Genomic DNA, 22,942 nt, shown 5'->3' with positions numbered 1-22,942 from the left:
ATGATAAAATAAATTCATATTAGTTACTTTATAGTAGAATTATTCGAAGAATAATATGTTAAGAAGTTTATTAATAAAGAGGAAACGGAGAAATATCCCTAAGGACTATGCCAAGCAAAAAGAGTATACTTGCTACAAGTTAATAACTCAATTTAACTTCAAGAATCCTAAATAAACAATAGTAATCTTACGACAAGAGTAAGAAAATAATAACACTGGTCGTTACATTCCTAGACGCGATATATTATGTGAGTATATAATATCAAATCAAACACATCTTTGAGAGAGATTTCTAGCACAATATGAATTGTTTTATCTCTGCAGTTTCTCAAACCATAGTAAGGATCTTATATAGGCATTAGAATGCATGCTTATACAATGCATCGGTGTAGAATATGAATGGTGCATTGGTTATAAGAAACGGTGGAGTAACTAGTATATGACTTCGATTATCTTCAATTGGCATTAAGGTCACGTACGTGGCTGGACTTTATGGGAAAGGTTTAAGAGTTAAATGTCAGACGTGATTAGTATTACATGGGCTTTAAACTAATATTTATTTTGAGTGAATTTTTAAATTCATTAATCATTAGATTATATATAAAAAAATTTAGAAAAAAGCAAAAAAAATATAAAAAGATAAATGCAAATAGAGACCATTGAGAGGTGCCACATCACCTTCTCTCTCTCTCTATATATAAGGGAACCTTGGAGTAACTGGTAAAGCTGCTTCCATGCGACCAGGAGGTTACAAGTTCAAGCCCTGAAAATAGCCTCTGGCAGTAATGCACAAAGTAAGATTGAGTGCAATACACCCTTGTAGTGGAGCCTTTTCCCGGACTTTGTGCATAGTGGGAGCTCTTCAATCAAAGAAAAATCCATGCCCAGGGCTAGTACTAGTGCATTGTCAGAGTCTTCCCTGCGTGCCTAACATCCACTCCTTCTAGCTGAATACCTTACGACGACTTTAATGATGAGAGAAAGCGATACCAAAGAAAATAACTCAAGGGAACTGGCTACTCCATCAACTCAATTTCATTGCGTAAGTAAGGATGCCAATCATCATAGTTTGAACGTAAAATATTTTGTAGGCTCATCTTGTCGATTGGTATTTCGATCCTGATCATTCATAGATAGTCAGCCGCTTTTAGTCATAAGCTATTTCCCTTCTGATAGTAGCAACTCTACCTGTTTCTAATTTTATTAAAGAATAAATAGGAATTGGTCTGACAATAGCCGGGAAAAATCCATCTCTTTCCATATCTACGTTTGCTAAACTTGCTTCCTTTCTTACTTTCATGAAGGTGACCTTAACATATATATCTTCTATTTTCATAGATGTAAGATCCAGTGAATCAATTCTATTATATGCCGCTTACCTAGATATGGTGTTTGTCCCTCAAAACAAAGGTAAAGAACAAGACATTGAGGACTCTGAATCTGACCACACTTTTCTCAAGTCAAACGACTATCGATCCTAGCCCAATAAGAAAAGGGTTTAACTCATACTTTCCTTAACCTAATATACTTGGATCCCGAATTCCATTCCATTAAGGAATTAATTCCCTTCATGTAATGGAGGAGTTCAACAGAAGTAATCTCTCTAACACTGGCTGTTCTTTTTACCTAAACTTGTGGCTTCTTTCTTCTATATCAGGAATATAGGTCAAAAGCAATCTTTAACATGACTTTATCTTTAACAATAAGCTCTAATTATTTGGATAAGTAAAAGAAAATAAAAAAAGAGATATAAATCAATGGAGTCGTCATAGTCTATTTAACTTCTCCGCAAGGAAGAAATGAGTCACTTTCCCCTTTCCTTCACCACCAGTTGGAGCACAGTCTTCCCTGGTATCAAGGTTATCAGTAAGATAAGCCCAATAATATGTCTAGGAGCTCTTTCCTTATTCAGACCCCAAGTGGGCAGGGTGACAATACTTTAATGTAGACATGGTCTTTGAGTACAAGACTAGGAGGACCAATTTGCCGATGCACTAAGTCAAAGGGCTGATTTGGCATCCAATAAGTTTGAATTAGAATAGATATCATCCATTAGGGGCCATCCCCAAAAGCATAAGATAGAAAAAACCTCATAGCCCAAAACCTTCTGAAAAACATGAACAACTTCAGTTAGAAGTTTCACTCGAGTGGAATGGTTGTTGGTACTCTTTTTTTATATCCTCCTCCTGTTGGTGACTAACCCCTTCCTTACTAGTTAGAAAGTGGAATAAAACTAGTAGCAAATAGTCATTCAGTTAGATTGAAAATAGGCTCGTAGATAGAGATCTCTTCCTCAACAACTATCTTTAGAATATCCTATCTCTCTCTTCAATGCTTTAAAAAGAGTTAGAAGGCTTCTCTTAAAGATGAAATATAGGAGTTCTAGTAGTTTCAGCTATTCAGTTCGAATGAGTTCCCGCACTTTCTTTCCTTACTATCATATGCCCCCCAAAAAAGAAAGTGAAACATATCAAAGAGCGATGACACAAATTATTAGTGACCTCTTACATAACATATGCAAGCCTTACGTGGACAATTTGGTAGACTTTTCAAAAAAAAGAACTGACCACATTAAAAATTTACGCAAGGTCTTCGAAAGGTTAAGAAAACACCAATTAAAGATGAACCCAAAAAAATATGCATTCGGGATAGGGCGGAGGCCTTAAATCAGTAGGGCAATGGCATAGCTATTATTAACCTAACCCTTATTACATTGCTTAAGCCTACTCTTTCTTCAAAATATGAAATGAGTAGCCAAAAATAGTTTTCCCTATTGTATTTTAGATGGAGCCATCTATAGGGCTAAGAATCTTACCTTTACTTAGAGAGGGGTAGTGGTACCACACTCTTCTATGCTCGTAGGTTAAATCACCTATGTATCCCGACTAAGGTCAAAAAAATGTGCACTTCTCTTATGCATCCAATTTCTTCACTAAAACGAATAGGTTATTCAGAAGGGTAGGTTGGTTATATCTCTTATGCGTCTTTCTTCTTTGAACCTTTTAGTATGTATTGACCCTTACTATACATCAGATCTACCAGACAATAAACTTAATTTCATACTACTACTGAGTCATCATACTTATCCACCAAGAGATTCATGGAATTTTTGTGGATTGCATTAGGGGAAATCTACCAAAGCTAGGCAGATAGATAGACTCCTTTCCTGCTGCTAAGGGAGAGAAAGAAAGAAAATTAGATTAATTTTTAACTAGCACCCTCTTTTAGGTATGTAGGTACTAAGAGTCCTCCTACTATCAACCAACAAACATTATCTGGTTGGGTCTTACTGGTATCAACAATGAGGAAGAAACAACCAGAACAACAACTAACAATGGATCTTGTCCCAGAAAATGTCCTAGGTATAGGGGATATCGGAGAAACATGGAACACTTAAATGAAATTTCCTTCCTACGCTATAGTAAGTAGATCGAGAGGTTATTCTGCCTCTTGTCCCTAAATATAGAGAATATATTCTCAAGAAATATTTCTCCCATATGACCTAGCTAAAGAGTAATCCCAGTTCACGATAGAGAACAAAATAGAAATGAGCATGCTTTTGTTTGCTTCTTCTCTACCAAGAATAAAAGCTTAAGGATAATTGGAGGTCGGTGGCTACCTAAGGACACTCTAATATGATTCGCCCCTAGATGGGAGTCATACATATCATCCCGATCACAAGGAGAGGTTCACTGTGGTTGGAGGGTATTATTTTTCCCTTAAGGAAAAATGAAATGCATAGGGGACCATCCTTTTATTGCGGCATGCTCCTCAGATTTACGGATTCGCAGGGGGCCTTAAGCCCTACTTAGTTCTGCAATCCTTTGCTATTGTTAGTCAACTAAGTAGGGCCTTTCTTTTTTGTTTGAATAACCCTTTCTCATTATCTTTAATAAATAAAGTAGGCAAACCTAGGTCCTTAGTAGCATTGACAAAAAAGAAGGAGTCGGTTAAAGGAAAATAAATCTTTCCATTTTTTATATAGTTTCTATTATATAATAATAAGAAATTTCTTTTTATTTCTTATTATTATATATAGGCCGGCATGACAAGAAATCCTTCCTATTGATCTGAGGTGCGAATAGAAAGTTTTTTTTGTGACTTTGACTTATCAATCGTGGCCTAGAAAAGTGACCAACTAGGGCAAGGCCCTATTGATAACTGAAAGAAACAGTTTATGATCCCAATTCCTGTAAGTCCATACCTGTGCAGAGTAGATCGTTCAACACCTACGACACAAATCCATTTTGAACCTATTGGTCCTAATATCATAGGCGATCGAACGACCGCCTCCTAATTACTAGACCAACCTGCTACAACAATTCCATAACACTAGCGAAGATATGGCAAATAAATAAAGTAGTCATATGTTCGAATCTGAAAAAACATTCCATAATCAAAGACCAGACATAACATGAATGTAGCCACTGGAGTCATTTTAAAAAGGGAGAAATTATCACTACTTAGTGAAATAGGTTATTTTAGAATCAATTTTCAAACCATCTGCTAGAGGTTGTAGCAACCCAAACAATCCCGCTACATCAGGACCCTTTTGATGTTGCGCAAAAGCCATTACTTTACGTTCAACTAGTAGTAAAAAGGATACTCCTAGTAGAAGTGGTAGAATTATTCCAAATATTTCAGTTGGAACAACTATGTGCATTTTTTTCTATTCGCTTATGATCTGGCCTGGTTGCCTAATCATGATATTAAAGGAGGGGACCTTTTCTTGAAAAAAATAATTCTTGCAACTACAAAAACCATGACACAAGCATCCATTTTCCATTATTCTTTCTAAGAAAAAAGAATCTAGTATAGACTGATCATAGGATCATTTATAATAAGTCAATTCTTTCTTTCTTTCTTTCTTAGAATAAAGAATGACACAAGCATTCATTTTCCATTCATTATTTATTAGAATAAATAATGAGATAGTCTATATCTTGTATCGATCATAGGATCACTCTATGAATAAGTCAATTCTTTGTGGCCTCTCACCGTTCATGACAAACCTTGTTTCTCGCAAGAATGGCTCCTTGATGAAGGAGTAAAAATATTGGTCCCTTTCGGTCAACTTGCTTATGCTTGCTATTATCTACCATAGGACCTCTGTCCCTGAAGCAAAGAAAGAGGAGCAGGAACAAGTGGTTACCCTCTCCAACCAGTAAGTGGCTTTCTACTCTTCTCCCGACCTAGTAGTTCCAAAACTACTACTGTGGTTGTTGCCAATGGGGATCCCCCATTCCGAAAGGTTACTAGGCCGACCGTTAGGTTCAAAGTTGTATACCACTGCTACGGTGCCGGTAGATTCACTACTTCAACGTCTTTATCAAAAATTGCAGGCTGAGCATCTATTTCTCGTATATCGTTCCACACTGAGAAGAGGGATACGTACCTCCAACAATAATAAGAATGGAACTATTGGCTCCTATGTTGGGAGAATTTTGGTGTATAGGTCTGACCACCTTATCTCCCCATTTCTGGCATGCTAGAGTTATTAAAGTCTCTCGACGACGGAGATGGGAGATTACCATTAATCTAGATGCTTTGCAAATTATATTAAACTTTAAGGCATTTTATTGTACTTTAATCACCCTCGTGAAGAGCCACACTCTGATACCATTGATGTACAACAACTTATTTATATATATTTATATATGTATATGTATATATATATGTATATGTATATATATATGTGTGTGTGTGTGTGTGTATGTATGTATGTATGTATGTATGCATGTATTGATGATTGATTTTGTACGAAGGAAATGAAAGCTTGGATCAGTACATATTTAGCCTTTTAAAGAGTACAACAAAGAATATGAATATGTGAAATAGTAAATTTTGACATATTTAAGTTTTGACAATAAAGAATAGAAATAAATGCACGAATAGTAATTAACATATTTATGTTTCGAAAATAATAAATAAATAGAAATATAGGAAAAATTGTCAAAAAAATAAAGTGTGAATGGTGGAGAAGTATGCCACATCAACAATTTTTTTTTTTTTTTTATATATATACATTGAGTGATTGATAGATTGAGATTGTAAATCGACACCATTTGCACAAAATCCATCATATGCCAGTACATACAGATGGAGTGCTAGTGGTTACTTATGAGGCTCATACATTGAAACACTGATGGTAATTCATTGCATTAGGTATCATTAAATCATCACATATAGTGGGAGTTTTAGTGCACTACATTAGATATCAGCAAATGCCCATGCATAGCAGGAGCTTTGGTGCACCAAACTGTCCTTATTTTTGGTATCAGCCAATCAAAGAACAAGACCACTGTATTTTGATAAAAAGATTAGACTAAGCCTATGCGAGAAAAAAGAAATTGACAACTATGTCAAGAAGGATTAGAAACAAGTGGATTAACATTGCAATAGTTTTAGTCCTCTTCATCACTATTATATTGATCTAAATTTCAACAAGAATTGCTTCAGTAGGTAACCAATAATCAACATCCAAAGCATCATTGTAAACATGAGATTACTTATAGCTTATACTAAATTGTAGGGTTGGAGGCTGTTCGTAACACGTAGTGGAAGACAAAAAGCAACCTAGGCAGATCCATTCATGTCTAATATTTATTAACATCTAAAGATTAGGTTTCAATACAAACTTGGTAACGATAGTCATAGCTCAAAATTTCTTCAATAGTAAGAAAAGAGACAATATCCAATCGATGACGTGTCAACACCGCTTTTTGAATGGCACCACCTAGTTGTACTGTCAATAAATCGGTAAACTATGCCTTTCAAAGAACTTGCTCTTCAAAATTAAGTTTTCCTTTCCATAAATTTCACTCATACATTTTGTTTTCTTTTTCTCACAAATATTATTGACACATGTTTTCAAACAAATAAAAATACAAATTGAGAGGCTCTCAAAAGTAACCCTTTTGTATTATTTTCATCAACAAAATTTTTTGGATGGTACCAAATTGTCGTATTGACCTGACAGTAGCTAGTCCGTCATCTATTAGGAAAACAAAATTTATTTGTTGGCTCTTATAAAATATGTCATTTATAGGAACTGGAATTGCTTAATTACAAGGGGGACTATTTGAAGGCTCCACTATAAATGTAGGTGGCAGTAGTAATATCAACCAGAAAATGAATCTTCAACACACGTAAGTGTTGGTATTTGGCCATCATCAACAAAGTTAATCTTGTTCAGTCTCACACATCCCAACACCTTCTCCGGTAGCTCCTCTGATTTCTGTGCCTGCAGGATTCATTGACGAATTTAAGTTACATGCACAGACCCTATAAATATGCATTACTGAAAGGTAACGTGAAAAATATTAAGCAATCTATGCTGGTAATGTAAAAATAAAATAGAAATTGCGTGAAGCAACCAATAAATATATCATTTGTCAAGCCAAAACCTAAGCTAATTTCCTCAATCCAATTAAATTCAATTCATTCTGATATAAAGCAAGCAAAATAAAGAGAAACCTGAATTGTTAGACCAAGATCCAATATTCCGAATGCTAGGCGCTCCCTAAAAGAGTCAAGTCCCTTTCTTGCAATGTAGTTGAAGCGATGAATGTCAAGATCAACCTCGAAGTAATTTGGCCCCTGCAATAACAAAAAGAAAGATAGTGTTGAAAAAGTTAGAAGATAATTTTTTGGAATATCATAGGTTCTTCTAGAATATCCTAGTGCAATATCTTGAATAAACATCTTGTAGAGTTATCTAGATATTCTAGAGTAGTGGTAGAGGATAAAGATCACTAGATTTTTCTTGTAGAAGTGTCTAAAAGATTTTCTAGAACCATCCATGAACAATTATGAATAGGGATGCTTTTGTACATTTGCAATAAACCAAAACAAATCAAATAAAAAGCAAATTCAAGTAGTCTTCTTCAAAATCCAAGTTCTCCCTTTGAATATCTTCCTTCACCTTTATCTTCCTTCACCTTTCTAGCTTCATCTTCTTAGTTAAATCTTTCAATATTAGTTAATGATCTTGGGCTAGAAAAAGTCTATCCAACTACACCTTTCTTCTGCTATTTTTGACAAGGTGGTATCAGAGTCATAGCCACACTTTGACTTCTGAATTTTATTTCAAGATTAGGTTAGTGATAGATTCAACTGGTTTCTCTTAAATTTTAGCGGTCGTGGTAATGGATTGGGAATGGAGTTGTTAAATCAGTCCAATTATAAAGTATGGAAGACATGTATGGAATCATACCTTGTGGGATATTGTCAGTGGAAGTAACACAAGTCCTTGTGTCGATGAGCCGAAAAATGATGGTGCATATAAGAAATATAAGAAGACTAATGCAAAGGCGGAGTTCATCCTGAAGAGATCCATCTCCTCTAGTATATTCAATCATATTATTTGGTGAAAACTAGCCCATGAAATATGGAGGACCGTCAATCAGTTGTTCAATAAGAAAAATAAAGCTTGGCTATAAATATTGAAGAATGAATTGGGTAACGCCACTCAAGGTAATTTTTTTATTGTAGAGTATTTCTTAAGGATTAAGAATTTATGTTCTGAGATCTCTTTATTAAATCCGAATGGGGCTATCTCTGGAGCATGAATAATAAGAAATATTATTCGTGGTTTGAAGCCAAAATATATTCCTTTGGTGCCATTAATTTAAGGAAAGACTCAATAACCATTCTTGGAGAAATTTGAAAACTTATTATTTTCACGGGAGTTACTAGCCAAACAAATGGTTGAGTATCAATCAAAGAAGATGAAGGAGCAAGAGGAACTTTGAAGGAAAAATAGCAAGAGATGTGCTGCACTCTCGATCCACAAGTGGTTCAAGCTCACTAAGAAAGGAGGGAGAGTCTACTAATAACTATAAGACGCTTAAATGTTATCAATGTGGCAAATAAGACACATAAAAAGATATTGCCAAGTCAAAGAGAGTAATATGACTCAAACTAAGAAAGTTGTTAAAAAAGAAGAAGACTAGGGAAAGTGTTTCGTAGCTGAGAGTCAAACAATTGATGCCATGACTTTCATCAATTTTAAAAGAGACTAGATCATGAATTCAAGATGTGGGCATCATGTCATTAGAGTTAAATATAAATTTTCCAACTTTTGAGACTACAATGGTCGTGATGTCATTGTAACAGCAGATAATATGGTTCATTACATGGATAAGGAAGGCACAATCGTCATCAATGAGAAACTGGAAGACTCAATCACTCTTAACAGTGTGTTTCATGCTCTTAAGGATGAGGAAAAATCTATTTTCAGTTGCAAATGCCGTAGATGTGGGAAGTTATCTCCTATTTGGAACACATGATGTGAAGTTCCTTCAAAGTATCAAAGAATTCAAGGAAAATATCATTAATACCACTAAGAGAGTTAATGATTGATATGTTTTATCTGCCTCTAACTCATATATTAAGAAGATGAGTAGTAAAGATACCACATATCTATGGCATTCTATACTTAGGCATATTAACATAGACAAATTAAAAGTCGTGGTAAAGTTGAATCTAGTAATAGGACTACCTAATCGAAGCAACTTAGTGGAGGAGAGATTTGTGAAGGATGCCAATATGGGAAGACACACTGTCTTCTATTTGATAGATCCTTGTCAAGAAGCAAAGCTCATCTAGAACTAATTCTTAGTGATTTGATGAGGACAACAAGAACTCCTTCATTCTCTGGCTACTCTTGTATGCTACTTTTCATTGATGATTTTACTAGATTCATGTGGGTTTATATTATGAAGCACAATTTAGAAGTATTCAACAAGTTTCAGGAGTTTAAGAAAATTGTTAAAGGCGAGCTTAGTTCAAGGATAAGGTGGTTCCAAATCGATAACGATGGTGAGTTCACTTTTCAAGGATTTTTTTTGCCGTCAACATGGCATTAAAAGTGAACTGACATATGCTGATATGCCATAACAAAAGAGAGTGGCTGAAAGAAAAATTTGGCACTTGACAGAAATATATAAAAGCTTGATTCATGCCAAATAAATTACCCAGAGCCTTATGAGTTGAAGGTATGAACTGTGCAGCGTATGTGATCAACAAGATATCGCTTTCTCAAAACAACATGAAGTCATATTGTGAATTTATGTTTGGAGAAAATCCTAGCATTAAACACCTTAGAGCTTTTGACTCTATTTGTTATGTTCATATCTCAGATTCTCAGTGGATCAAATTGGATCCTAAGCCAAGAAAATACACATTTGTTGGATATGATGAAAGGAAAAAAGGTTGGTAGTGTATGGACTTGAAAACTCGTTGTTTCATTGTTTCTTGAGATATCGTATTTGATGAAATTTCCCTATGTATTATGGAGTTGTATCAAAAGGAGATAATTCTAAATCATTGAACCCTGGAGATTCAAACTTACCCATCACAATTGTTTCTCTAGAGAATTAAATTGTTGAGGAGCCAAGAGAAAAGGGGAGCCCAGAGCCTCAACAAAGTGAAGCTAAATAAGAAGATGATTTACTTGGTTCACAAAGACCAAGTAGAAATATTGTTAAACTAGCCTGCCTCATAGATGAAAATATTGTTAGTACATAGTCTTTTTTTTTGCAAGGCCAATTGACAATGAAGAACCTTCATCTTTTAAAGAAGCCAAAGGATTCAAAGAATGGGAGTTTGCTATAGATGATGAAATGGAGGCTCTAGTGAAAAAATCAAACTTGGAACTTTGTTCAAAGATAAGAGATGTACAACTCGTGTCTTGCAAATGGATTACAAAATCAAAATAAATACAAATGGAAGCATAGATAGATATAAAGCAAGGCTGGTCGCTTGAGGCTTTTCTCAAAATTATGGTGAAGACAACAAAGAAACATTCAGCCTGGTGGCTAAGATGATCTCAGGTCGAGTTGTACTAGCCATGGAAGCCTCATATGGTTGAAATTTATGGCAACTTGACGTGAAAAATGACTTCTTGTACGGAGAACTTGACAAAGATATCTATTGGACCACCCTCCCGGGTATGTCTCTAACTTACATCCTAATTATGTCTGCAAGCTTAAAAAGGCACTTTACGAACTCAAGCGGGCTCCACGAGCATGGTATGAAAAATTATTGCATCATATTTAGATCATAGTTTGTTTGTTAAGAAACAATGAAAATTGCAGTAGTTGTTCTCTTGTACGTGGATGACATGATAATAACAAGAAACGAAGATGATGAAGTTGCAAGTCTTCAAGAAGAGCTTGTCATAGATTTGAAATCAAGAAACTGGGAGAACTGCATCATTTTCTTAGCTTAGAGGTGACAAACACTAGTAAAGGAATCTTTGTTACTCGAGAAGGGTATACCAAGTGGCTTGTTGACAGGTTTGGGATGAAATAAAGCAAGAAATGTTCTACTCCTCCCAAGACCAGTACAAGTTTAAGGCGTGAAGAAGGTTCACTTCTTACAGATTCCAAACCTTTTCGAGCTCTAGTTGGAGTCTTCTGTATTTGACTATTACAAGGCCAGACATTGTTTTTTCTGTTAGATATGTCAGAAGATTTATGCAATTACTAAGAAATCCATACTCGTAAGCTGCTATGAGGATTTTAAAATATATCCACTCAACATTAGATATGGGCTTATTCTTTCAAAAGAAGAATGATTTAATATTAATGGGTTATACTGGCAATGATTTTGGTCTCGATATATATACCGAAGATCAACATCGGGCTATATTTTTCCTTGTGGTGTGGAACAGGTATTTCTTGGTGCAGCAAGAAGCAAAACTCCATTTTTTTATCAATTACAGAGGCAGAATATAAAGAAACAACTCTTATTACTCAAGAATGTGTGTGGCTCCAAAGGCTTTCTGAAGATTTGCAGCTATCTATATCAAAGCTAGGGGTGGGCAAGGTATGGTATATACCGAATACCATTCCAAAACTGAAATTTTTTATACCATGGTATGAATGTTATGGTATTTGGTATGGTGTTTGATAAGAGTTTTAAATTATTTTGGTATTTGGTACTGTATTTGATATTTATTCAATAAATACCGAAATACCGTATACGACACCAAAGTTTTTTAATAATATATAAAATCCATATATATTATATTTATGATTATTAAATATATTTATATATCATCCATTACACAATTGAACATAAAAATAATTTTTATTTAGAAATAAATTTTTTGGGAAGCTTATTATTTAGGAGTACTATGCTTAACTTTAGGTAATGTTGTTCAGAGTTTGCATCTTGGACTACTCAATAGTGGTTGAAATATTCTTTTTGTGTAATTGATTGACAAAGGTAGTTGTTAGTCTTATATGCTTGAGGCGTTTTTAAAGTTTAACGTTATCGTTTTTTTATATGAATATATGTAAGTCGAAATCAAATAAAGTACCGAATTACCATTTTAAAAATACCGAACCATACCGAACTAATTTGATATGGTAATGGTATTGTTCTTTTAGATGTCGAAAACCAAAATTACCATACCAAATTTTAAAATACCGTACCGTATCGTACCATACCCACCCCTAATCAAAGAAAACTGCAGTTTTGGGAGATAATCAAAGTGCCATCAAGCTTGCAAATAATGCAGTATTTCATGCAAGAACTAAACACATTGAGGTGGGACATCACTTCATCCGAGAAAAAGTTCTTGATGAAACTGTAAATACTTTGGAAGTATGAAATCAGGAGAGTATTGCTGATATCTTCACCAAGTCACTTCCTAAAGCTTCATTTGAGTTCTTCCTTGATGAGCTTGGGGTAGTTTCCAAAAAATCACTTTAAGGGAGAGTGAAAAAAAGTTAAAGATAACTATCTGGAATATCATAGATTCTTCTTGAATATTCTGGTGTAGTGTCTTGAATAAGTATCTTGTAGAATTATCTAGATATTTTAGAGTAGTGGTAGAAGATAAAGATCACTAGATTTTTCTTGTAGAAGTATCTAGAAGATTTTCTAGAACCATCCATGAACAAGTACAAATAGGGATGATCTTGTACATTTGTAACCAACCAAAACAAATCCAATACAAAACAAATTCAAGTAGTCTTCTTTCAAATCCAAGTTCTCCCTTTCAGTATCTTCCTTCACTTTTCTAGCTTCCTCTTCTTAGTTGAATCTTAGGATCTTGATTAACGATGTGAGGCTAGTAGAAGGTCTCTCTAACTACACCTTTCTTTTACTATTCTCCACAGATAGACCCCATATTAATGTCAGATAACATCAAAGGATTTAAGTTATACGCATTGATATTATAAAGATTTTTTAGACATCAATTTAATTTAACCTATTATACCATATTAGTTACTATTAACCTGTTCATGTAAATATCTTTCACAACAGTAGTGCATGGAACTTAAAACTCTAAATCAAAAGGATAGAGTATCCACCTGATAAAAACTGTGTTGAGGGCGCGAAAGCACGGGTTTCTCATTGTAAGCATTCAAAAGCTTACTTTCAGTAGCATTTGATACAAGATCATCTGGATTAACCGCTCCAACCATAATCTTCAACCACTCTCTAAAAGGAACAGATGATTCTCTTGCAAATCCTTTAACCTTTTCCATATCATCCTCAACTAATCTCTGGCGTATAAATGAATAGAAGATAGAAATAAATTTTAATATTGAAGCAATCACATTGAAAGTTCTCCAAATCCCTATTACCCCTTTCATGGACAAAGGCGTATGGAGAATATAATCACTCAATATTTCAACAATGTTAAATGTTAAATCCATAATTTCAAAAGTGTAACGAGTTCAGCACTAAGATTCTAAAGGTTGAAGCCATCAAATTAGAATTCTTGATTCACCTCTGGTTCATGGATAGATCTATATAATGTAATATGACGACTTAAGAGATTTAATAAAACATCGCACAAGCTTGTTTCTTATTAGTTTAAGCAAGAATTAGACATTTTGGCAAATTTCTTCCCAATAATGACATAGAGATATATCACATTTCTAGGAAAAGAGAGACACCATGCAGGCAAACGACTCATACCAACTACTACCTACTTGCCAGTGGAAAGTCAGAAACCAGCATTTTGTGAATCCGAAGTACCTATTTGTTATGGTTTTATTCCCTAAGAGAAGAATCGAAAAGAAAATGAAAAAGGCATGTTCGGTGAACTATAAAATTGTTCCAAGGAAAGAATGGAAACTATCTGATACGTTGGGCATATATTCATTATCATATCTCTCAAGTAAGACACCAGGAAATCTGTTAGACTTGAAAATACCTTGATGCTGTCTTGAAACTGGGGAGAAATGTCTTTGTCATAAGTTTCAGAAATTTTGAAATATATTACAAGGCTCAAGCCTTCCCCGTCACCATCACCAATGAACATTGGAGCTGGATAAGTGGGCAACTGAATATTGACAATTAGTAATGGAGGAAATTTTCCATCTCCTTTTACATGGGAAAGCACAAGGTGTTGTGCAATGTGATTCATCTTCTTAGGACACACAAATAAATCAACCCCGATAGGAGTATAAGGAGACACATTTGGAGCAGGGAATTTTCTCTTGTCCCTGCAGATTAACCAAGGAAATATGTGGATAATAATTAATCAGTTACAAGATATACTGTCACATTTAAAAAGAATTCCACTTAAGAGTGTACCTGAAATAACTATCACTACGTAGCTTAAAGTTTGAGGGATCGATCTTTGACCAACTTCCTGCAGTTAACTTTTCTTCTGAACAACAAGGAATTTGCTGCCCCGCCCTGGGACGGTAAAGATATTTTTTTGAGGCACCTACAAGGGATCCATGATTTAAACTTATTGATTCATGATTCTAAGTTCTTTGAAAATATTGTTCTACAACTTAATAATTGTACTGAACTCACCTAAGAACAATAAGTGAGATTATGACTAAATCATATGCCATTCTCAACAATAGGTTTGTTCACCTATGTTTTTAAATTCTAGAATAAGTGTGAATATATGATACTTCAGCCTTACTCAACCCCAAAAGCTAGCTCATGAGGAAAAGATTGCCCAAGTATATATAAGCAAACCGCCCGTCTTCTCCAACCAATGTGGGACTTTAATCCACTCTGACATCCCCTTCATGCTTATGCCCCAACTAGAGTGTGAACAATATAACATGGGACCCAAACATGAAAGAACCTGACTCTGATAACATAAAATAGAATGCAAAAACTAATATCACTATTTATGCATATATAGGGTAACTATACAATTACGAGGATTCTATAAAAGGGAATTATATCAAAACAAATAAAAGAAAATATTCTAGATTCACTCCTATTATTTGGATACCATATTCTGTAATGGCTAGAATAAAATTAATAGCAAAGTTATTATCGTATCATCATCACAATAAGAATCAGATTACCAATTAGATTCATAAATAATAAGGAGAATACAAAGACGTCATGGGAAAATGCACATAATGATCTTTACACATTGGCTTGTTTTGAGATGAACGAATGAAATCAAAATGGTAAGGGGCGAGGTACTTACAATATTTATCCTCTTCTTTGTTATCCTCAGGTGCTCTCTTTAGAGAAAGCCTTATAGTTGATTGCTTAACTTGAGAAACTTGGCCTGAATTTGATGCACTAATGATCTGTTCATTGAAACTCAAGGATGTAACCAGCTTTGGCAAGACAGTCTTGAGCACATTCTCTTGAGTTTTCTCCAGCATACCGAGTTTATCATCTTTGACGCTATTAAAACTTCCATATGCACGGTCCAAATATCTCTTCCTTTGGGCACCAAGGATTTTATGCTTCCCAAGGGTTGGAACTTCATATCCCTGACCACCTATAAGTGCAAGTCCTTTTGGACTATTAACTCCATCTTTGAGCAAAAACTTATCTGTTCTACTTCCATCTATCTTCAGATATCTTTCATGGTACTCCTTGTACTTATAGTTGTTACCCATGATGCATGATGAAGTTTCATATTGAATTACTTGTCCCTTTTTTGGGAATAAATCTACAATAGTGAAGAGCATAAATAAGTAAAGAGAAATTTGCATGGTATGTCCGAAGGGATCATTCCAGCAGCTAATTAGCTAATGGAATATTTATATCAAAGTTATGACTATATGATCTGCTATGATACTGACTAATGTCTAAATTCCAAAATAAGCAAAGCAATAGCTTATTTATTACGAAGAAAGAGTTAACGTTTCTGACAAAAAGGCTAGTAGGACTAACGTATTATGTTGGTCCGAAAGAAATAGGAAAAATTTAGAAAGTTAAAAGTTGGCATGGCGCAAATAAAAGATACATTTGATCATTATAGAAGATGTAGTTGATTTTGAACAGAAAAATAGATCTCATCACCTCCGTGGACGCTGCTGAAGTCATCATCTGAGTCGGAGTCAACATTGCTGAATGTGTCAAACCATGCTTCTTCTTGGCTAAGAACTGCAAGCATTTAAATTTTTTAATCATTCTGAAACTTCCAAAGCTAAATTTCTTTCCAGTGTCAGGTGCTTAACCACAATAAATTGTGATTTGCTAAGATGACATGTAAAAGGAGAAAATCCATCTTTCATTCCTTTTCCCTGTCTCTCTCTTTTTTTCTGGGCAAAATTAACATAATCTGCATCCTAAGAGTAAAAGATGACGGCAGAATATACTCTTTTGGCATTTTTCTCTTCAACAAAATAGAATCTCAAGTATACTGAATATAGGTTTCAATTTAGAATCAAATGCACAGTAACATATTTTTGGAGTATACCATAGAGGAGCGGGTTGACCACCAGCACAAACTAATCAATTCACAACACACAATATGTCAGGACACGCTCATCTAGGCAAGCGTCAAGTCCAAATGTATCAAAATGGCCAGTAAGGACTCATATCACTGACTATCTAGCTGGATTTGAAGCACAATTAAAGAATTTAGGTTGAGTAGGTCCAAGATGAAATATGTAGAGTTAAGTTTAGGAAGGTGTTGCATGAGTCCGATGTGGTTGTAAAACTGGATACTCATTCAATCCAAAAGAGAGATAGTTTCAAGTTTCTGGGGTCCTTGATTCAGGAGAATAGAGAGATTGACGATGATGCCACTCATCGGATTAGGACATGGTGGATGAAATGGAGGCTCACTTTCGGAATCTTGTGTGACAAAAAGGTACCTCCTAAACTCAAAGGAAAGTTCTACAGAATGGTGGTTAGATCGGTGTTGTTGTATGGGAGGAGTGTTAGCCTGTCAAGAAGTCTCACATCCAAAAGATAAAGTGGCAGAGATGAGAATGCTACGGTGTACCAGAAAAGATAAGATTAGAAATGAGATTATTCGAGATAAGATGAGAGTGTCTTTGGTGGAAACCAAGATGAGGGAAGCGAGGTTGAGATAGTTTAGACATGTGATGAGGAGAGGCACGGATGCCCCAGTGCGGATGTGTGAGAGGTTGGATAGGGATGGATTCTGGCAAGGTAGAGGTAGACCGAAGAAATATTGGAGGGAGGTGATTAGACATGAAATGGAGAAACTTCATCTTACCGAGGACATGACCCTAGATAGGAAGATGTGGAGGAGGCAAATTAGGGTAGAAGGATAGTAGGAACGGGTGCGTTAGTGCTAGTAGGTAGAAGGACTTTGTTATCCGTTTTAGTTGCGATAGTACTAGTATCATTTTAGATTATTGTATCGTTTGTTGTATTACTTGGTGAATCATGTATATGGTATTATTGGGTATGGTAATTTCTATTGTATCTTGTCCTTTATTATTCTTTTTCTAGATTGTTTTATCTTGAGTCTGGAGCCTATCGAAACAACCTCTCTATCTCAGCTTTGAGGTAGTAGGTCCACTAACCCTCCCCAGACCCCATTTGGTGGGAATATATCGGGTATGTTGTTGTTGTTGTTGTTGTTGCTGCTGTTGAAGTATGCTAAGGTTTGGTCTATCTCACTTATCTAATACATATCCTTTACAATCTTGATAGCTTTTCGTCAGGTAGACTTCCATCATCCGTAGGCATTAACATTAATATAATAGACGAGGCTCAATATAATCACTTACCAGTAGCATCTGTTTGAGTATGATGCCACTGCAACTGAGTAAGATGGTATTTGGAATTGGAGATTCAGATCTTCTCACAAACTCACTAACAGTGATGTGTGGTCCTACATCACTATTTCTTCTCCTGGTTCCTTCAATAATAGCGATCAAATTCTTTCCACGGAATTTTCTATGGCGACGACAGTGTCTCTTCTTTACTTTGATTGTATGGCCTCAGCTAACAAATTTCGTTGCTAATTTGTCTGTTCCATGCCAGATGCCAATTACAATTGTGGAACAGAAGAAATGTAGATACCTGGTAAGCCAAAAAAATATAGAAATGTCTGATTATTATTTAGACTGTCTTCATCTAGGACTATAAATTACGTACCAAAAGTTTTTAAAGCATGCATTTATTCAAATTCCGTACCTATAGTCACAAAAGTAGTAGTGATACAACGATGCAGTGGATTTGCTGGTCTAAAATCTTAAATCCGCCGCTGTCAGCATGTGAAAACAGGACCTCATAATCAATCAAAATTAAATGGAGTGATAATGAGTTCTAACCTTTTCCATTCAGTAATAAATACAAACCTTACTTTAAAGAAGTACTATCATCTTGAACTAACTATACAATCTACAAAGGGCTGGACTCAGAAGAGCCAACATAGAAAAGGATGGATAATTATACTCTACATAAGTTCCGATATTGTACAGCACACACCAATAGGACCTGCAAAGTGGAATCAACGTACGTTAACCTGAATTAGTCTTAATTTAGCAATTCCCAAAATTTTATCAGCACATCGAAACTCATAAAGGTAGGACAGAAACAGATCATGATTTCACGTTTATTAGCAACGCAATGTAGGATCGAATAGAAAGTAGACAAATATATTATGTAAGGGGTTTAGAGGATAACAGATCTTTTGTAGTATAATGATCACACTTGGTGAAAAACGACTAAATGTTAGAGCTTGAGACCTTGTTGAATCGTGCAATCATTTCATCTAAAATCAAACCAGTTAGAGAGGATACAATATTATTTATTTAATTTTATCTTCAAGGCCGATGATAAAAGTATAGAAGGTAGGTTACTTTTTGTTTTCGATTTGAACTATGTATATGTAGTGAAAATTTTATCCAAATAGTATAGATTTATCAAGTGAATACACAACTTCACAAAGGGCACACCTGAATCACACTAAAGTAGAACCTTTAACCCATAAAAGTGATTGCAGATGACACAAGACAAAAGATGGAGACACAAGTGAAAATGTCAAAGCAGAGAGGCAAGGTCAAAGAGGGTACACTTTCTTTCGCTTAGGAACCAAGTTGTGAGTGATTATGGATGAAATGCAAACAAAATAACTAAATCATAAAACAAACTGTGTTAGAATAGACAAAGGATTTGCAAATGTGTTTAGTACATGGTGAATAAACACAAATACCAACATGCAGATCAGAGCACCATTATGGCAACAAATACAAATCAACTAAGAGAAATTTCACGGAGGAGGATGCCTACGTTCTCCAGAGATGATTAAGACTTTCAGAGGCTCCCCTAACCCTCCAAAAAGAAAGAGGAAAAACAAATGCAGTAGAACTAAATGTAGATATAATGAGCAAGCCTCAAAAGCTATATTACATAATCCTTCAATTGACTTAATTAATTCATATCTAATAAAGCGCAATAAATGTGTGAAACTTTAAGTGAATCTTTTAGGATACACATTTTTCTCCGAGGGGGTGGATGGAAGCAATTGAAGCGGAAAAACTTATCTGAAATGAATCACTTCCTCTATAAACATTGAAGAAAAGATATAATATGAGACCAATCACTCCTCTCAAATGGCTTTAGTACAATGCAATAGGGGAGTGGCAGCCGGAGAATTTAATGCAACACAATAGACAAGCTTATTTCACCGCGTAGTATCCTTGAATCAACTACGACTATCATATGCGGTTCATTTTGCTCTCTTCCCTGGGAAGAGGGATCAATTGAAAGTAGCATGCTTCTCTCTTACAGAGGTGGGAAATTTATAAAGTGGTCGCCTAAAAACTTAATAAGAGAAGTTAGTGTACTGTTATGGAATTCTTGCATCTACATGAATGCATAGGGGTAAACACCCCCCCAATCTTCTGTTGAAGTGTCTGACTACCTCATCTACTAGATTAAGCTGTTAGAGAGAGCACACTTTTATTTACTTAAAGGTATTGTTAACACGCGCTTCCTCATGTCTGGGCATGTTCCTTTGTTTTCTCATAGGCCATGAATATGGAAATGAGTGCTATTGAGATTCAATCTTGAGAACATAGCCAGCTCTAATACCAACCATGTTGAAGTGTGTATCCATCTCATGTAAAAGATTAAGCTGTTAAAGAGAGCACACTTTATTTACTTCATTGTATTCTTAGTACATTCGTTAGGAGTATGATAAAAAATGCAGAATCATGACGAAAATATTATATCAATGCTTAGGGGCGGAGTCAACAAATATAATAAGGGGATTCAGAAAAATGCTAGAATGCCATATTTGAGAACCAAATATGTAACTTAAAGAAAAATGAGTCACCATTAAATAAATGGGGTTCAATTTCTATATACATATCAAATATTTTGTTACATATCAACATAATATAATTTTTCAATGAAGGAAATTCAAAACGATCTCTTTTGGATCATGTAACTCTGCCCCTGCCACCAACCCCACTCAACATACATATATCAAATTAGCTAAGAAAGGAAAGGGTAAATTTACCTGTTAGATGTTATTACATTAATACGTAAAGAGAAATATTGATAAAAGAAGCCTGTCTCGGTTTCTCCCACTCTTTGGGAAAGAACAAACAAGAACCAGAAAGAGAGGGAGAGATCACAGTCCCAAATCTTCTCTTTTTTTCCAAACAGATTTATTTATATTTTGGATATTTTCCCCTCTGTTTTAAGTCAAAGAATTTGACAGGGTGATTTTATACAGACTGAGGGATAAAATGAATGAGAAAAGGAAGGGAAGAAGTAAAAACGAACGTTCTTTTAGCTGCATGTGCGACTCTTTCCTTATTTCGCTCCCACTCCGTCCATTTTATCCTTGCAAGCCTTTATCTACCCCCCCCCCCCCCCGCCCCCCCTTCTATTATTCACCAATCACTTATTACTAGTTCATCCAAAATTTAAATTTTATGGGATTTGTTAAATCCTTAGTTTTGACTGGACTAGCCGTCATCTTCTATTGAATCAGTTCGATCACCTGCAAAGGCCATTCCGGCCACCGGTCAGCCTCTCAATGTGGCTGCCAGCTTTCTTTAGTTAATTTGCAGAAAAACTTCCCTTCACTTCCACAAAATAATACTCCTACTGATTTGCCTAACGTCCCATCTATGGAGACAGATGCTCCAATTCATCAAAGGAAATTTGCTGACTTATTGAAACCTGATACAATTCATGATGCAGAAGTCAATGCTAATAACTGTGCAATCCATACCCATCAAATAGGTTAATTTCGTTAATGGTATTCCTCGTGTGAAGTGGACTGAGGAAGAAGTAGATAGAATGAATGTTATTGAAGGACTTCAGTTTGCAGTAGTTGGTAAATTCTCCCATGGTTGGCCGGATTTTGATAATTTGAGAATACAACTTCCCAAACAACTTAATATAAAAGGTGACTGTAAAATTGGATTACTTCGTAATCGACTTATTCTCATGCGATTTGATCGGAGGATTTTGTTAATGCATTAGCCAAGAATATTGTCACGACCCGAACCGAGGCCCTGGCCGCGAGGGCATACCAAACCATGAAGGCCCGAGAGCCCAACTGGCGATCATATACACAATCCATATACAATAAAGATGCAGAAAAATAAAATGGAATCATGGTCATCTAATTTTAACAAAACCATACGATTATAATTTCAACAAGACCCAAATCCATCTAACACCTGGATGTGAAATCTCTACTAACTGAAAGAAAACAACATCTGTTTGAAGATCGGGACAAGTCCCTCGGTCGGACCATAAACTAAAAACAATGATATCATCACATGAGATAAGACCTTCCAAAATAAGGGAGGATCACCAACTCCAATTGTCTGACAAATCAATCTACGGCTTAGCGGGACCCCGAGACTGTGCCTAAGATCTTGAAATATAGGGGGTCAATACAAATGTACTGGTACGCAGAACAATCCAAAATAATGTCTTTTATACAACATAAGTGAGAACAATTCATAAAACAGTTTACATACTAATAGGAAAAACGCATGTGCATTCTTTGATAAATTTCAAAATACTTTCTTGAGATCATGACTCTGCTCTTTATTTCTCTTCTGAGTTAGATGGTACTCCCTACAATCTGTAATTCCACGGGCTACATAAAATCCGCCCTTTACTCTACAGCCAAGCCCCCGATCCAAGTTTGCCGCAAGGATTGGAGTATCTATAAGAAGGACACGCAAGATCACACAGTAGGGTGCCAAAATTCCAAATCAAATCAACATGTCATGGTAGTGCACAAGATCACAAATCAAGGCTCCTAACCATAGTCCCAATTTGGGATGACATAAATCAGGCTACACAAGATCACAAAGCAGGGTACCATAATCCCATGTCGGCAAATCACAGTCTCTAGCATTGAGTCTTTCAACTCGTACTTTATTCGGGTAACCATCTAACTCTCTTTAAGCCCATTTTTAACCTTTTCTAAACATGCATCTTTATGAATTCAAAATCTGAGTAAAATTTGTATTTAAGTCTATTCTCTGTGGCATTCATCTGTTTGGTATATCTAAGCCTTACAATGTTCTTATTTAGATTTTTCAATCAACTAAATCATTTGACCACCAAAAATATTTAAATAATGCAAGGGAGTCCTTATTTCAAAACATGTGCAAAACTTATTCAAAGATTCTCCCTTTTTACATTTAAACATATGATGGTTAATTTCTTTATAACAATCCATGCAACTCTTTTCATTATCACCTTGAATATTTATAAGCAATAAAATACCCTCTCTTCA

General features: G+C 35.3%; 1 protein-coding gene and 1 pseudogene across 2 annotated transcripts; both read right to left on the bottom strand.

Annotated features, from left to right (window-relative positions):
* Positions 1-4,293: 4,293 nt before the first annotated feature.
* Positions 4,294-4,663, bottom strand: LOC124897874 (annotated as a pseudogene).
* Positions 4,664-6,788: 2,125 nt separating this feature from the next.
* LOC107867905 lies at positions 6,789-20,917 on the bottom strand. 2 transcript variants are annotated; one of them, XM_016714388.2, is made up of 11 exons: positions 20,690-20,917; positions 18,522-18,660; positions 18,358-18,427; positions 17,949-18,243; positions 16,261-16,344; positions 15,431-15,907; positions 14,563-14,698; positions 14,180-14,471; positions 13,329-13,523; positions 7,477-7,599; positions 6,789-7,243 (listed from the first exon to the last, which is right to left on the bottom strand). In XM_016714388.2, the coding sequence occupies exons 6-11, from the start codon at positions 15,852-15,854 to the stop codon at positions 7,121-7,123; spliced, it is 1,293 nt and encodes a 430-aa protein (XP_016569874.1). In that variant the 5' UTR covers positions 15,855-15,907; positions 16,261-16,344; positions 17,949-18,243; positions 18,358-18,427; positions 18,522-18,660; positions 20,690-20,917; the 3' UTR covers positions 6,789-7,120. The 2 variants fall into 2 exon arrangements, with proteins under 2 accessions (XP_016569874.1, XP_016569875.1); XM_016714389.2 differs by having other exon boundaries at positions 18,527-18,660.
* Between the last annotated feature and the right edge of the window lie 2,025 nt (positions 20,918-22,942).

The sequence above is a fragment of the Capsicum annuum genome, chromosome 4 (assembly GCF_002878395.1).
Source record: "Capsicum annuum cultivar UCD-10X-F1 chromosome 4, UCD10Xv1.1, whole genome shotgun sequence".
NCBI lineage: Eukaryota > Viridiplantae > Streptophyta > Magnoliopsida > Solanales > Solanaceae > Capsicum > Capsicum annuum.
The sequence above is the reverse complement of the archived record's forward strand: the minus strand, read 5'-3'. Positions and strand labels throughout refer to the sequence as shown.

Bases quoted from the DNA above. Each gene is read 5' to 3' on its own strand.
- LOC107867905 (XM_016714388.2), bottom strand. From the start codon at position 15,854: ATGGGTAACAACTATAAGTACAAGGAGTACCATGAAAGATATCTGAAG. The intron at 14,472-14,562 runs GTACACTCTTAA...GTTAATCTGCAG, and splicing joins CGTAGTGATAGTTATTTCAG to GGACAAGAGAAAATTCCCTG. The intron at 7,600-13,328 runs GTGGATACTCTA...TTGTTATTGCAG, and splicing joins CTCAACACAGTTTTTATCAG to GGGCCAAATTACTTCGAGGT.